General features: G+C 46.8%; 7 protein-coding genes across 7 annotated transcripts; 3 read left to right on the forward strand and 4 right to left on the reverse strand.

The window, feature by feature from the left end:
• Nucleotides 1–1,509: 1,509 nt before the first annotated feature.
• Nucleotides 1,510–2,328, forward strand: BO88DRAFT_342196 (kinase-like protein; the record flags this gene model as incomplete). The annotated part of the gene is made up of 1 exon (XM_025703133.1): nt 1,510–2,328. One exon carries the CDS (start codon nt 1,510–1,512, stop codon nt 2,326–2,328), a length of 819 nt encoding a protein of 272 aa, XP_025562118.1.
• Nucleotides 2,329–2,939: 611 nt separating this feature from the next.
• BO88DRAFT_367618 (putative dipeptidase) lies at nt 2,940–4,588 on the forward strand. Its single transcript, XM_025704079.1, has 3 exons — nt 2,940–3,231; nt 3,282–3,494; nt 3,548–4,588. Exons 1-3 carry the CDS (start codon nt 3,012–3,014, stop codon nt 4,459–4,461), a joined length of 1,347 nt encoding a protein of 448 aa, XP_025562119.1. The 5' UTR covers nt 2,940–3,011; the 3' UTR covers nt 4,462–4,588.
• Nucleotides 4,589–4,764: 176 nt separating this feature from the next.
• Nucleotides 4,765–5,231, reverse strand: BO88DRAFT_488786 (uncharacterized protein; the record flags this gene model as incomplete). Its single annotated transcript, XM_025712637.1, has 4 exons — nt 4,765–4,841; nt 4,893–4,989; nt 5,046–5,139; nt 5,212–5,231. The coding sequence occupies 4 exons, from the start codon at nt 5,229–5,231 to the stop codon at nt 4,765–4,767; spliced, it is 288 nt and encodes a 95-aa protein (XP_025562120.1).
• A 577-nt stretch (nt 5,232–5,808) lies between these two features.
• BO88DRAFT_464413 (Fic family protein) lies at nt 5,809–6,811 on the reverse strand (the record flags this gene model as incomplete). Its single annotated transcript, XM_025711314.1, has 2 exons — nt 5,809–6,425; nt 6,557–6,811. 2 exons carry the CDS (start codon nt 6,809–6,811, stop codon nt 5,811–5,813), a joined length of 870 nt encoding a protein of 289 aa, XP_025562121.1.
• Nucleotides 6,812–8,774: 1,963 nt separating this feature from the next.
• Nucleotides 8,775–10,559, reverse strand: BO88DRAFT_464421 (T6SS phospholipase effector Tle1-like catalytic domain-containing protein; the record flags this gene model as incomplete). The annotated part of the gene is made up of 3 exons (XM_025711315.1): nt 8,775–9,972; nt 10,034–10,396; nt 10,452–10,559. 3 exons carry the CDS (start codon nt 10,557–10,559, stop codon nt 8,944–8,946), a joined length of 1,500 nt encoding a protein of 499 aa, XP_025562122.1. The 3' UTR covers nt 8,775–8,943.
• Nucleotides 10,560–11,153: 594 nt separating this feature from the next.
• BO88DRAFT_390526 (zinc-binding alcohol dehydrogenase family protein) lies at nt 11,154–12,703 on the forward strand. Its single transcript, XM_025704955.1, has 3 exons — nt 11,154–11,417; nt 11,479–11,901; nt 11,959–12,703. The coding sequence occupies exons 1-3, from the start codon at nt 11,313–11,315 to the stop codon at nt 12,445–12,447; spliced, it is 1,017 nt and encodes a 338-aa protein (XP_025562123.1). The 5' UTR covers nt 11,154–11,312; the 3' UTR covers nt 12,448–12,703.
• BO88DRAFT_464430 (uncharacterized protein) lies at nt 12,621–13,880 on the reverse strand (the record flags this gene model as incomplete). The annotated part of the gene is made up of 5 exons (XM_025711316.1): nt 13,455–13,880; nt 13,320–13,398; nt 13,153–13,261; nt 12,828–13,066; nt 12,621–12,718 (listed from the first exon to the last, which is right to left on the reverse strand). The coding sequence occupies exons 1-5, from the start codon at nt 13,827–13,829 to the stop codon at nt 12,621–12,623; spliced, it is 900 nt and encodes a 299-aa protein (XP_025562124.1). The 5' UTR covers nt 13,830–13,880.
• Nucleotides 13,881–14,627: the final 747 nt, after the last annotated feature.

Consider the following 14,627-nt stretch of genomic DNA (forward strand, 5'->3'; position numbering starts at 1 on the left):
CCGGCTGTGGATCATGTGCCTTGGATTCGCTGGATACCTTTTCCCTGATAATTGCGTACATTCTAGCGGCGCCGCCATCTGCCACCATTACTAACCTTGAATTACATCTCCGTATGCTCCAAACCCAGTCTCGTGTACACGCAAATCCACCTGATTTAGATAAAAACGATGGGTGTGACGACGGACATATTTGAAAATATGCCACACTACCATTTGCATAGATATGAAAGAAAATGCTTCGCTGTCTGTCCGTACAACTGTTTTCTTCGATTTCTACCACCATGTGGAGACTGGCAGCTTCCGCCAGTGTCTACAGACAATAAATGAGGAATTCATTCACTCAGATGCTTTGAATAGACAGCGACGGAAATTGACGGTTCATAGGTAATTAACAGATAGTGTAAGAATCTAACAGAACCTTTTTAGATAAGACAATTCGATGTTTATAAAGTCATTGTGCCTCGATTCTGACTTGATTTGAACGCATCTTCTCCACAATACGACACTATCAGTAGAGTTAACTCTCACCAGTTCAAAAATAATTCTGCACCAATGGATCATACGTGCGAGGACTGTGTTGGTGGTCTAGAATTCTGGGGATGTGGGTGTGAAATTCACCATGTTTATAAAGAATACGACAGTTGCACCGCTTCCCCAAAGCACAAATGCCATGAAGTAACTAAGGTATCCTGCAGTAATCCAGATGGTCCTGGTTGCAATGAACATGATGGCAAGGATGGTTTGACCACTTCGTCGCATGAGATAATTGAAGATCGAGAAATTGCCTGTCCACTTTGTGTTCATCCTCCTGGTATGAGCAAAATGACCACAATTTGTGCAGAAGATCTGGACTAATGACATCTAGACGGGGATGAGAAGATCTCGTCTGATACAAGCAGAGGACTCAGTTTCTTTTCAAACTGGTTTGCTCGGAGGAACAAGAAAGATTAATAATAGTCTGTGACTGTGGGTGCCAATGAGGCTTCTGGGACCATCATGAAAAGCCACCTTTGTGGCAGTTGAATGTTGTAACATCACCAATGGTCCTGAGTCAACTATATTGACATCTACACTTATGAGACCCATTCACTTCTGCCTAGCAACAACCCATGGCTTCACTCAAAAGAGACGTGCTGCCGCCAACCTCGTTGTGGGTTTGTTGTTAGCTTGATCTTTTACCTATTGTATTTGCAATACAAAACGCTTACTGTATACGTTGTTAAACTGTAGTTATTGTAGTGGAATCTATTATGTAGCTACTACTGACACCGAATAATGGTTATCTATACGAAGAATTACTGAAACGGAGTTCGGTGAATTAATACAAATATAGATCAGCACGTCCACCCACACGTATAGAAAAAGGAAGGCACGTGTGGCTATTGTTTGTGGAGTTACTCTACTCTTTGCTCTACCCCAGGGAACAACAGAATAATCTGAGTCTATTGCCTCTTGTCTATAACCGTCAGCGATAATCCACCTCCCGAAAAAGCACCGCAACCCAGAACTATGAACCAGCCTGATTTAAGAGAGTATCGGGAGTACTGTCCTCCTGGAGTCAAGCGTGTGATTGCGTCAGGTGGAAGTGCATGGATAGGAGAAGTTGATGAGACTACAGTCCTGAAATATCCTCTTGCGCCTGGCGATACGGATGTGAGTCGGCTCGACACAGAGAGACGCCTTCTCGAGATTGTCGGACATCATGAGCATGTCATCAAATTGAAAGGATGTACAGACAACGGCTGGCTTTATCTAGAGCGAGCGATCAACGGGAACCTAGATGACTACTATCTCAGACCAGCACATCCACATCCACCGCCACCCCTCGAGCAGAGGCTAACCTGGTGCCGAGAAATAGCCGAGGCAGTTGCATGGGTTCACAGTAGGGGAGTCATTCATTGTGACATACAACCCAGGAATATTCTCCTCGATGGAATGCTACGCGCCAAGCTAGCTGACTTCCAAGGGAAGCATTTGTCAGAAGATATCACCGTGCTTCTTGATGGGTGGAGCGGAGAGCCTTGCAGGTTTTATTGCCCTCGTCGCGACCCATTCGACGCAGATGTGCAGACAGATCTCTTTGCCCTGGGATGCACTATCTATTTCATTATGATGGGGCATGATATGTTTCCTGATATCATTGATGGGGAAGATATGTGGTTTGAAAGGGTCGAGCAAAGACTCGCAACGCAGCAATTCCCAGAAGATACGCATGCTTGCAGCGATATCACTCGCAAATGCTGGCACAAGCAGTACGAGTCTGCCGATGAATTGCTTCTGGATTTGGAGGTTATCCGAGAGGAGTCATTCGGCGCTAACAGTGGTTAGACATGCTAAAGGCTCTGCAGCACAAGGATTATCTCCCAAGGTTAGACAAAATCACAGTGATTTGGAGATAGCACTCTTTAGCTTCATACTGGAATACTCATCTCTCATGTTGAACCCAAGCCAGCATTCATGCCAAGTAGATGGCAACAGCACTTCCCAGGTCTGTCATCAGAGCAATTCATTGACCCACACTAGCTAGCTCTTTTAGGATGCCCTTTAGATGGATTTGACTTGATACCTCAGTCACTTCATTAATGTTGTAGCATAAATCGACCATTGTTACATGTCACGTGACCAATATACCCTGCGATACCCGCAACGAGAAGTCCCAATGAGCCTATTCAAAACCTTCCTTTGGAGACATATGGATGCGACAAATGATTAGCTGCGATGCTCACAAACATAACGACAATTCGTTGAGCAGAAACATGGTTCCAGATATGCTGCTGCTCATCCAGCAGAACATGATGTGATCGGTCGCTTATCAATACTCCGTGAGCTAACTAAGCCTGAATCCTGCAGCTGCTATACGCAAGTTGACTCATCGGAAGTCCGGTTATCTCCCCGGCGATAACAACGACGAGCTTCATCCATCCCCATCCCCGTCCGCCTTTTCAACACCAACACATCGCTCGCTACGTCGGGAAAGCGCGGGTTACACAACCCCTCCTTCCTTTCGCACAATGGTCTCCAAACTAGATTTGGAGTCGTCGCGCGGCTATGCAACCTCCTCAGATGCAAAGCCACAGCCTCGCTCTTCTCTGGCGCGCAACATGGGTCGCGTGCTTCTGACCTTTGTTCTTGCGTGCTTTTTGGTCACTTTGACCAATGCGCGCCGGTGCACTCACCCGCAACCCGCACAGTCGCGAGTGGAAAAAATTCTGTCGGAGACCCCGTTGATAGGTGAGTAGCTTGGTTTGTATGCCTATAATTGCCTTATCTGACGACCACAGACGGCCACGATGATCTACCCATCTTCATCCGCGAGGTTTTCGGAAATCACATCTACAGTGATGATTTCAGAATCCCCTTTACCGAGGGCAACCTGCTGGGGCACGTCGATCTGCCACGCCTCGCTGAGGGCAAAGTAGGCGGCACTTTCTGGAGTGTCTTTGTGGAGTGTCCGAAAAATTGGAGCGATTTCTCCGACGCAACCTATGCAACGAGTAGGATAGTCACGATACCTTCCGTGCGTTTCTTACTAAACTTGTTTATCCAGGTGTCCGCCAGACTATCGAACAGGTAGATGTCATGTTGCGCCTGCAACAGGCCTATCCTTATGTCTTTTCTGAGCCACCCAATGGCACGACTGCTCTTCAAGCCTTCAAGGAGGGAAAGATCATATCCCCGCTTGGGATGGAGGGCCTTCATTCGATCGGAAATTCTCTGGCTCACTTGCGAAACTTCTATGATCGCGGCGTGGCATACGCAACTCTTACTCATAACTGTCACAATCGCTATGCTGATGCAGCGCTTGTTGAGATCCCCGGAGGCATTAAGAAGGCAGACCCAGTCTGGCACGGAGTGAGCGAGGCCGGTAAGGATCTTGTCTTTGAGATGAACAGGCTCGGAATGATAGTCGACTTGTCACACGTTAGTGTGGACACTATGCGGGATGTCTTGGGCGCTGGAAAGGACGATTGGGCTGGTAGCCGCGCTCCTGTGATGTTCAGTCACAGCTCTGCGTACGCAGTCTGCCCCCATCCCCGCAACGTCCCGGATGATGTTCTGAAGTTGGTCAAAACCCGTAACTCGATTGTGATGGTCAACTTCTCCCCAGACTTTATTTCGTGTACTGCGTCCGACGATCCCAACGGCCTGCCTGAGCTTGATCCCGAGCATGCAACTCTGGAGCATGTGGTGGACCACATCATGTACATCGGGAACTTGATTGGATTCGATCATGTTGGATTGGGAAGCGATTTTGACGGTATCCCTACTGTTCCGCGTGGTCTTGAGGATGTGTCTAAATATCCGGACCTGATCGCTGAGCTGTTGAGACGCGGGGTTAGTGACGAGGATGCAGGCAAAGTTGCTGGCGGGAACTTGCTGCGGGCGTGGAGAGACGTGGATCAGGTTGCCCTCCAGATGCAGGCTGAGGGGGCGCTGCCGGTTGAGGATGAGTTGTCCTAACCTGGGATGCACCTGATTCTCCCATGACTCTTGTACCATTGCTGAGTCACTCTCTTTACCTAAGTAGTTTGTATGCAGCGGGTCAAAGGGAAAGTGCATCTACAGTACGTACATAAAGCCTATCGTGAATACGCTGTGACTGATTACTAGATCCCTTCCGAAACTACAAGTGTTGAAGGTATTAGTGACTAATGCTTCTGAATCATGATCAATAAATTCAACTAATAGCCTGAGCATTATGATAAACTCCTCTTCCAGAACGACCAATGTCACATCATTGAACAATGTGTAATCAAAGCCACTTCAATAGTTAATCAACCACGGGCATCTCTTCGTATGCCACTGGTGGCACAAAGCGCACTTGAAAGCGCCACGAGGGGCTACCCCTGTATTCAGTATATACCATAATCTCTTCAAGGCAGAGAGCCTACCGTGCAAGTAATCGAACTCATCGGGTCTGACGGCCACAGGAGAATTAGAAGTTTGTTGTCGGAAGCCTGAGCCCGAGCCAGGTGTAGAGGAAGACTGCTAGATTAGGTCTGTTATTTAGTAGTACTTGAGTACGACTTATAGGTCTCACGTACAGGCTCTCCCTTGTGGATGTCATGCACTGATGTCTCTTTGTTCGTCTTTCGACTGTCTTTCTTGGCCTGAGGAATAACCTCTGGTAGTTCGGAGCTGGGACGTATGCTAGTCAATGATAAAGCGACTAAGAAGGTCCAAGAACAAACTAAGTGACTGTCCACATACGGTTCCACTCCTGGTGCCATTTTTGAACTTTGCAATAGTGAAGAGCTAGCTCCTGATGGATACCAGAGGGGCTTATGGGGTATAACCTGCTACTACTTGTCAGTATTGAATCATACTCTTGGCGCTTGCCCATTCACGTCACCAGCCGGAAGCTATATCATCCCGAAGAAAGTAAGAAGCATCACATGAACGGCCTGCCAGCAGTGTGGCCCTAGATTGTCACTTGCTGATGCTTTCATCTCTAATATAGTCTCAGTAATGATATATTTCTTATTCTGATCCTGATGAATGGGTACCTAAGTTGTAATACCACTATCAAAATTCTGAGACGTAGAGTCAGATTATTGCCTCACTGGGTCTTTAGATAAGCCCTCCAAAGGAGAGAGATTAGTAAAGTAAATCCTGCAGACATGGCCACGTAGACGGAACAGGATCTGGTGAAGGGTCTGGCCACAGTGAATGTATAATAATTACTGGCTGCGGAAGCAAGCTATCAATACCCCTCAAGGTCCCCCAGTATTCCTAACCACGGATAACAAACTGCATAATGTGCCCAGCAAAGCAAAAGACCGAAAGAACCAAAGAGTAAAAGAAATGCATCAGCCCTGCTTCTTTCCGCTGATTTTCTGTTTGATGGTTCGATATCTAGCAATTGATTTTTTCAGAATCAATGCAGCAAGCTCTCCTGAGCCTTCCATACGTTCCCCAGCACGCTTTTGAATATTGATATATTGCTGGCGGCTTTCATCGTGCTCACCCAGACAGATGACGATTCCGGCGTACTTTAAAAGTATTGCGTTCATGATCAATCGACACATTCTTCCATTACCATCTGCAAAAGGATGAATCATCACAAAGTCGTTGCAGTACTTGGCAGCCAAGGTGAATGGATCAAGGACGTGGGTAGATTCAATCTTATGAATATCTCTCTCGAATTCGGCAACCAGCTCTCTCATCTTTGCTGGCACATATTTGGGCGCAACGAAATTCGTATTTCCGGCATGAACATGTGCCTTTCTATACCTGCCGGAGTATTCTGTCCAAGGGATGCCCCCAGCCGTATCAATGAACTCCGTCAGAATCCGGTGGGTACGAAGGATCAGGTCCTCAGAAAGTGGTTTGTCGTTAACGATCATTTCAGTTATTAAAAAGTTCAGTGCCAACGCATGTTGAACTACCTCTCGCCGGCTTCGGATGATATGGGATGCTGGGTTCTCAGAGCGGATTGCCTCGATCAGTTTCTTCTCGTAATCTGACTCTCTGAAGAAGTGCATATCTTGGTTAGCTATTATCACGTATCTACCTGCGGATATTCTTACGTTTCAGGTATTTGTTCTGGATCCACGAACTCTCCCCGGAAGATCCGTTCACAGATCTTGATAGTCTCTTCCAGGTTAAGGCCAGCACGTTCTATGTAGTTGCTGCCGAAGATCACAGTACCCAAATATCGTGTCAGAGTATCACTGATGAGTGCAGTACCATCACTGCTCTTTTCTTCTAGCTTCTCTTGGATGACTCTATAGAAATCTGTGGCTTTCTTGAACAGATCCTTCGGGGAATCATCGTCGAGGGGAATGTACGCCCGGGCAGATGAGTCCATGGATATAGTATAGAATAGGCGGCTTTCGTTTACACGTGAGGCCTTTAATATGGAAGGAGGCCAGCCACGAGTCTTGAATGTGTTGCTGATGGTGCTCCGCATACTGGTGGATGTTTTGGTCGCAGAGGGAGAGATAGACAGGTTGTCAAAGAGTCCAGCATGTGGCTTTCTTCGAGGAGAAACCGATTTTTCACGGCCTTTGCCGCTGTATAGAGGTATGTTCTTCATGAGTGCTCTTTGATTATTATCTGGTAGACTGACGGAGTAGTAGTGAGATGAAGTAGTGGGAAGGAAGGATGCTAGTGTTCGAGCCACAAACTTGGAGGTGATTTTGGGTCATGATCATGTCACTGTGATGCTTACATACCCATGATAGTGAATTTACTATCTTAGGAAAGAGCAACATGATTTGATTAACACATAAGAGCGGCTTGAAATGAGGTCATTTACCCGCATATAGTGTTGTATTGCCGACCACCAGATATCTCTCAGGCAGCAAATGACTGGTGAATCTACAGAGAATCCCAATACGTCGCTGCTGGAAATTAATGGAGCAGGGAGATCCTATGGCAATATAGTACTGCCATACTCCACTATACTAATGGATGCATTACAACGCAATGTTTTCCTGGCCGGTGCTGGGTATGCTTGGATTGTGGCTACTCTCGCAAGTGCCGTAGATCTTATATCAAAGACCACATAATCCCGGGATTTCACCTATATTGAACTGCAAAAATGCTATTTGGGTAATGATTGTACCCAAGCTAGTTATTTTCTTGAAGTATCGGGGATACTAACAGCATGTTGTGTTCTCTGAGGACACCGAAAACGTTCATATATGGGATGTAGATCTAAGCGAAGTCAAGCACAATGTGTTGGACAGATAATCCAGACCTACTTCTCTAGATAGTGTACTATTCGACTGCTCGTGTTTGTATTATATAATGATCTTTGCCATATTCTCGTTCATAGTATTGGTCACTCTTCTGAACCTCTATACCATGCGATATGCACATGTATCGGCTTCACATCCATCGTCTGGAGGAGACCGGAAATCTTTACCCACCCAACAAATCATTGATTACCTACAAGCGCTACATAAGTAAACTCCATTACTTAACAAGCACATACGACCATAGGGTGTGGAAAACAGGGCTTCCCGTCCGCTCAGCCGTACTTAAGCCACACGCCGGGAGGTTAGTAGTTGGGTGGGTGACCACCAGCGAATCCCTTCTGTTGTATGTTTTTTATTTTTTTATTTCTAAACTATCATCATATCCACTAGACAGTTTACAGACCAGAAGTTCCTTGTATTGTAGTAGACGCAAAAGCCGATTAGATTGCCGAGAGAATTATACGCAATGATCCCGAAGACGGAGTTGGTCGGGTGGGTACATTGGATAGTTTGTATTGTCGATCATGTAATATGAAGACATGTAAATCACTTATTAAGGTCAGTTTTGCCATTCTAGACATGAGATCACGATAGTTCTGAAGGGGAGATGCATACTCAGGATATTGAGACAATCACTGCAGCAAGGCAGGGTCGGCTGATCCGTCAACCATTCTTCCTGCGTGGACTTTCACCACTTTTTCCAACCATCCAAACCACCTCTTGAGATCTAGATAGATCAAATCCATTTGCCCCTGCCTTGACAGTATTTATTTCCTTCAAAGTACACAGTTTCGCATATTTAGTTGCGCCAAGTGACCATAACAAGGAAGCACACACCGCGTCATAAAAGCTCCGGATACTATCGAGGACTGATGGACTTATGTGCTGCTTGCGAACCATTCAAGCAGATGCTAGTTCAGAGAGGCACCCTTGAATTGGAGATGGTATGCAACTATTGCGTGGGCAGGTGGAATGTGACGCTGTAGGCCCGGTCTTTGTGGGGAGATATGTGTCAATCATCCGTCTCCGTGCCAGTGGAATCAGAAAAGCGAGCCACCCAGTCTCTGCCTGGATCTGAAGCACGATCTTCGTGATGGGACTCGGCCCTCTTCTTCCATTCTGGTGGTGTTTCCTCGTCTGTCTCGTCCTGCAATCGGCTCACTGCCGCCATAGCAGAGCTCATGACTCAGCGTTACTTGTCAATGGCAACTTATACAATATAGAAAGCGAAACCAGTCTAGACAGTTTCGCTCGACTTTCGGCGGTATGTCTCCCGCACTGGACAGCCCTCATAGGCATGCACCTCCCACGCGCCGATTCCACTCTCCAAAGGTCGCTTATTCTTCCCCTTTCCGTCTCTGAGTAGATTTTCCGGCCTGTACTCTTTATTGGCCTTCATGCGGCGAATGACTGAGCCATGAACTTTAGCTCCCTTTGGAAGGTCACGTTTCTCCCCAAGAGGGAGAGGCCACCGAACGGGTTTCCAAGATCCATCAGATTGCAATGCCAATCTCCGAAATGGAAGATACTCGACAACTTTCCACGTTAAAGCGGTGGGCCACGAGACACCTTGGCCATACTGTAGAAAGTCATGTACATGTCCGGTGGTAGTTGCCCTTCGGAGTGCGGATTTGAAGTCGAATTCATTACCTTTCTCACCTGCGTAATCTCCATTTATTTGGACCCCAGTGCTTGACTCCGGATGACCCGGAAGATTTCTATAGCCAGCTGGGTCATCGAGGCAATGAAAGAGCTTCATCTTTTCGCGATCGAATTGAAGCCCCGCACGCTGCGCCTCCTGTACCATCCATACTAATGGCACATGGCTCAGTGCTATGACTTCATCGTCATCCATTTTTAATCCGCCGCCAATATCCGAATGGCATCCGGCGAACCACACCTCCTCGATGTCCTGACCCTGACACGTGTTCTGGCTTTCGTCACGGAGACAATCCTTAGCTTCGGTGAGCGCATTAGCGGGGGCTGGTCGATAGAACGCCTCGCCTGTGCAACGCCCCTGTTGCTCTGGCTGGTCCTGGTTCTTGCGCCGGGTCGACGGCCTGTTAGGATTGCAATCTGATATCAGATCCTGTCGAAACTTGGCACGATGCTCATCGATAGAAACGGCATGCCGAATCACCCTAGCCGAGGTTTTCGCCGTAAACGGAAACAGGAATTTATTGCGATTCACCTCAAACCGTGGAATGCTGTTGACGGTGTCAAATAATCCGAGAAAGCGAATCTGCGATACCGGACGACAGAAGGTCTCTCGTTAAGGCTTTCATGTACTTATATAACTCATCTTTTTCGGTCTGGCCAGAGTCGACGCTGTTGGTACATTTCGCCCACTTCGAAAAGGTCATCCAAACGTAGCGTACTTTCCCTTCATTCCCTGGCTCTAGCAGGCCAACGTGGTCTATCATTTCCGCAAGCATGCGAGCAACATACGCTCCACGGCTAAAACCAAATATGTATATGGCATCTCCGGGGCTGTAAAAGCGCATGAGAAATCTATAACCGTCAATGACATGTTCGTCAAATGTTGTGCCTGCCGCGGAGTCCTTCATGTTCGTAAACCATCTCTTCAGGCGATTAGTGCTGGCTTTACTGGCTTGCCAGATCGAGGTGGTGTGCGTCCCAAACCCCGGCTGATAATAATGAAATTGACGAGGGTCATGGCGATTTAGCATCTTCGATTAATGTTAGTGTAGCCTGACGAAATTGGCTCATGTTTTGACTACTGACTCTGTAGATCTTGAGGACATTACTGTCTGATTCGTCTCCGCGGAATTTATATCCAGTTCCATCGAAACAGAGAACAAACTCTCTGTTGTCCGCGGCAGTCCGCTCCATGCTAGCTAGGTGTTGCTTCTAAATTCTGAACAGTTGTACCGCTTCATCGAATGCTCAGTGGCACTTCCTTCTTTTAAAAAGCTTAACAAGGGATGTTGTCAATGTAGAGTAGACCCACGGGTTGTGGCGAAACTTACCCGTCGTTAGTCCTAATGTCCAGAGCTTCGCATTTATCAACTCTGCCTTATGCATGTGCCGTAGCCCGGGAATATCATGGACCCTATAACACAATATAGTAAAATACCTGAATATTCGATTGCCTTTGCCAAAATCCTCGAAGATAGGGACATATTGGCCAGTTCCAGTCTCGGAAGTTACGGTGCGGAGTACGAGAGCCAAAGATTGGTTGATGATGTCTAGATGACCCCAACACTCGTTCCAAGCAAACTCAAAAGTGCATGCTTCTGGCACGTATGTTCTAGAACAAAGTTTCGCAAGCCCAGAGTGAAGGAAAAAAAAGCCAACTCATAGGATTTTGAGTTTCCCCCCGACAACCGAAAAGGCTAATTGTCGATCTCGTAAAAATTAATAATGGTCATATTTCTCATCATTGGCCATCTGCTACTTTTCGCTCCATTAAGCTCCTGTGGGGCTATGCTTTCTCCTCAAACCTCTGAGGTCATTGTGCACCTTTGCTACTCAGAGCAACATTATAAGTAGTAAGATAAATAGATAAAATAGAAATTGAGAACATTGACAGTTTCTGTCGCCACCCCTAAGTTATACGTTACGAGTTGTCATCATCAAGGCACCATGTCGCCTCTGAACGAAGCCGCCTGGATCTTGAAGCCCAAAAGTGATCTCAAGCGATTCACTGCGGCCTACAATGTTCCATCCTTTGATGAGATTGTGATCGAGGTACGTCAACACTTTGCCTGAAAACATACTGGAGAAGTCGTATAACTGAAAGGTATGATAGAACCATGCTGTTGCCATACAACCTCTCGATGCCAATATCCGGGCCCAAGCATACGTCGATGTGCCATACCCATTTATCTTAGGCAATGGAGTTGCCGGTATTGTCCATGAAGTCGGATCATCAGTTACTAAATTCAAAAAGGGCGACCGTGTCGTGTCCGATACACCTACTTACCAGCTCAAAGAAACGAAGTACGGGGGCTGGCAGAAATACGTGGTGACTAGAGAAGCCACGACCGCGAAGATACCAGCAAGCACGACTTTTGAGGATGCCGCTGCAATACCTTTCGCACTTTTAACAGCTGTTTCTGCGTTGCACTTGCACCTGGGTATGGGGAAGCCAGGAACGAATAGCAAGGGGAAAGCACTTATATGGAGTGGTAGTGGATCTGTGGGGGGCTACGCTGTTCAATATGCCGCCAGTGTGAGCACAAAATAGCTCGATAGTATTAATCAGTGGTAGGCTAACATGGCTTTCTAGGTCGGTTGCGAAGTCATAGCAACCGCATCCCCGCGGAAGTTCGATTATGTTCGTGGCCTTGGAGCCTCCACTGTTCTCGACTACAAGGACGATGAGATCGTATCAAAGCTAAAGAGTCTCGGGCCCTTTGATTATATCTTCACGGCTTCGGGTGACGCGAAAAGTGCAAATGCTATAAGCGACATCCTGCAACCAAATGGTGGGAGATTTGCATCTGTCCGCCCCCAGAGTAAAGAAATAAACCTGGCCCAGAATGTCGATTTGATTTACGACTTTTTCAGCATGACGACCCAGAAGGAGAAATATGGTGATTTTACGGAATGGTGGTATCGCGAGTACCTTCCGGGAGCACTGGGCGGAAATGTGAACCCCACACCCTTGGAGAAGCGAACTGGTGGGTTGAACAGCATTCAAGAGGCTTGTACCGATGTTTTGGAAGGGCGCAGCCCGAAAAAGCTGGTTCTAAACCCCCAGGATCCTGATAAATGAGCTGTAATAGCTATACGAAGCGAGTGTGATGCCGAGCGACGTTCGAGATCATGTAGTATATTTCTTAACTTATAAATTGCTTTGTTTGTCTCACTTGGTGTGCTCGCTTATTTGTGTTGTCCTATGTTTCACCCTACACTTCTTCCTTTATCCCTCCTGTTAGGTATTCTTGTCTAGTAGCGCGAAAACACCAATGCCCTCACCTCGACGCTAACCCTAGAACACGTGCTTTCCGCTATGTTTAGAGGATTGAATGAAGTATGAGGAGTATCTGCAGCAAGTTGAATTAGCCAATGTACACCCGACGCCTTTCCACACCCGCGGCTTGAAAGGGATATGGACTCTTGGAAGACAGCCAAGCAGGGTGGTTAACCACTCACATTTCACACTATCTTCCTTCGTGTCGAACCCTTTAAACAGAAGCACATCTTCCACATCCTGGCTACTCATATAATACCATTTACGCGCATCGTTTGTCTCATATTGTGGATAGAGCATAGTGCCGGTATAGTTACCGCGTATCATATCCGACTCAATCAACTTGGATGCATCCAAGGTTCGTCCATCACATACTGCAATGGGGTGATCTTCGATCGGCCCGCTTATTGGTCGCCAGAGTCTAGATATTTGTCAGGTACATTTGCAATCAATAGTCTAACCGTCTGGGTGGATCTTGCAAGAAAAGGGGATAATGTAGGAACCCACATAATCAGTTGGACTCGCCCAGAAAGAAGGTGTTGAGATCCTTCCGGAAGATGATTGCGTATACGCTCCATTAAAGGAGTTCCAATCTCATCTCGAGTTAGAAGTGTGTCTTGTCATGTCAGCACATACATTCTTCTGACGCTCACCGCTGATGTACTGTAGCTTACCTATGTGAACCTGCCGCGCAAACCCCTGCAAATTCGGGTTTCTTGTCCTCTTCTCTTTTGCGCTCTTTTTCTTCCTGATCTGTCGAAAGTAGGATTTTAGCGGTTGGTACATAAGATGATTGTGTTGTAGCGTACTTTCCAGTCAAAAATCATAACTTCATCGGCCCCGCTAACATGTTCCTTCAGAATGGCTTCGCATTCTGGCAAGAAGATATCGTTGACCTTCTGAGGATTTGAGTACTCATAAGACTTTGTTAGAGCAGGTGCGAGGCATCTCTTGTAGACGAAACCGTTGGTATCAAGATCGAACGGAGGAGCTTCACCCAGTCCCCTAATATCTCGAATAGTCTCAGGATGATCGGCCACATGAAAGACTAAATTGGTCGTCTTGTCGCGATCGATGTTGCGCTTTCTTCGTCCAGCAAATACACCAATTCGATAAGGGCGTGTATGGTTGTAGCTGGGTTGCCATTGGAGGTATGCCAGTCTAGCTTGAACATCCCTAGCCATTATAGTATAGACCGAATCCAGTCAGGTACCAGAAAAAAAAAACAAAAAGGAATAATATAGTTATGCCTGACATTAGTACCAACTTCACTGATACAAAATACTTATTTCATTCCTACTTAAGTAACCTTTTTGGTTAGACCCCTGCATACAGCCTCGAAGTACTGTGGAGCAATTCCAACAGACGAGCTAGCCTAATTTGCACCCCGATAATTATGAACTAACGAGCGCAATGACTCAACAAGGTGCCAAGAATCTCTCATAGCCTTAAACGAGTCATCTCACCCAACTTCAGGAACTGCGCTAGACCCCCAAGGCTGAGGTAGTTGCCCAATGGCGGGAGGCTGTACCTAATTGTATGTTAGAGAGTGGGTCTCTTGCTTGGGAACAGGTAAAATCATATCCCATTTTGTCACATTTAACCCTCCTCCGCTCGTTCCGCCAACCCCATACAGATGACTGGTTTATCCAGTCACTATGGCCAGCCCTGCCAACTTTATATATTGCTTTGCAGAGGGCCAGTCGGTACTGGGTATGTGCGATATTGAAATCCCGCGCATACAACAGGACATGCAAGCAGCATTGACTCATATACTTGGTCATTCATTCATGCGTGAATTCGCACCAACCGACAGGATCTCCTAGCTATGGTCGCTTTTTGATTCCAGATCATCTCTGATATTGTACCAAGATCAGTTATGGTATCGCGATTCGAGATCATACAGCCGTCAGTTCCTGGGCCTGGCCCCTTAAGATCATCTGACACCTCCTCGTAAGTCCACAATAATATTGTTCTACACC

Source organism: Aspergillus vadensis (genome assembly GCF_003184925.1).
Source record: "Aspergillus vadensis CBS 113365 unplaced genomic scaffold BO88scaffold_14, whole genome shotgun sequence".
In the NCBI taxonomy this organism is placed as follows: Eukaryota; Fungi; Ascomycota; class Eurotiomycetes; order Eurotiales; family Aspergillaceae; genus Aspergillus; species Aspergillus vadensis.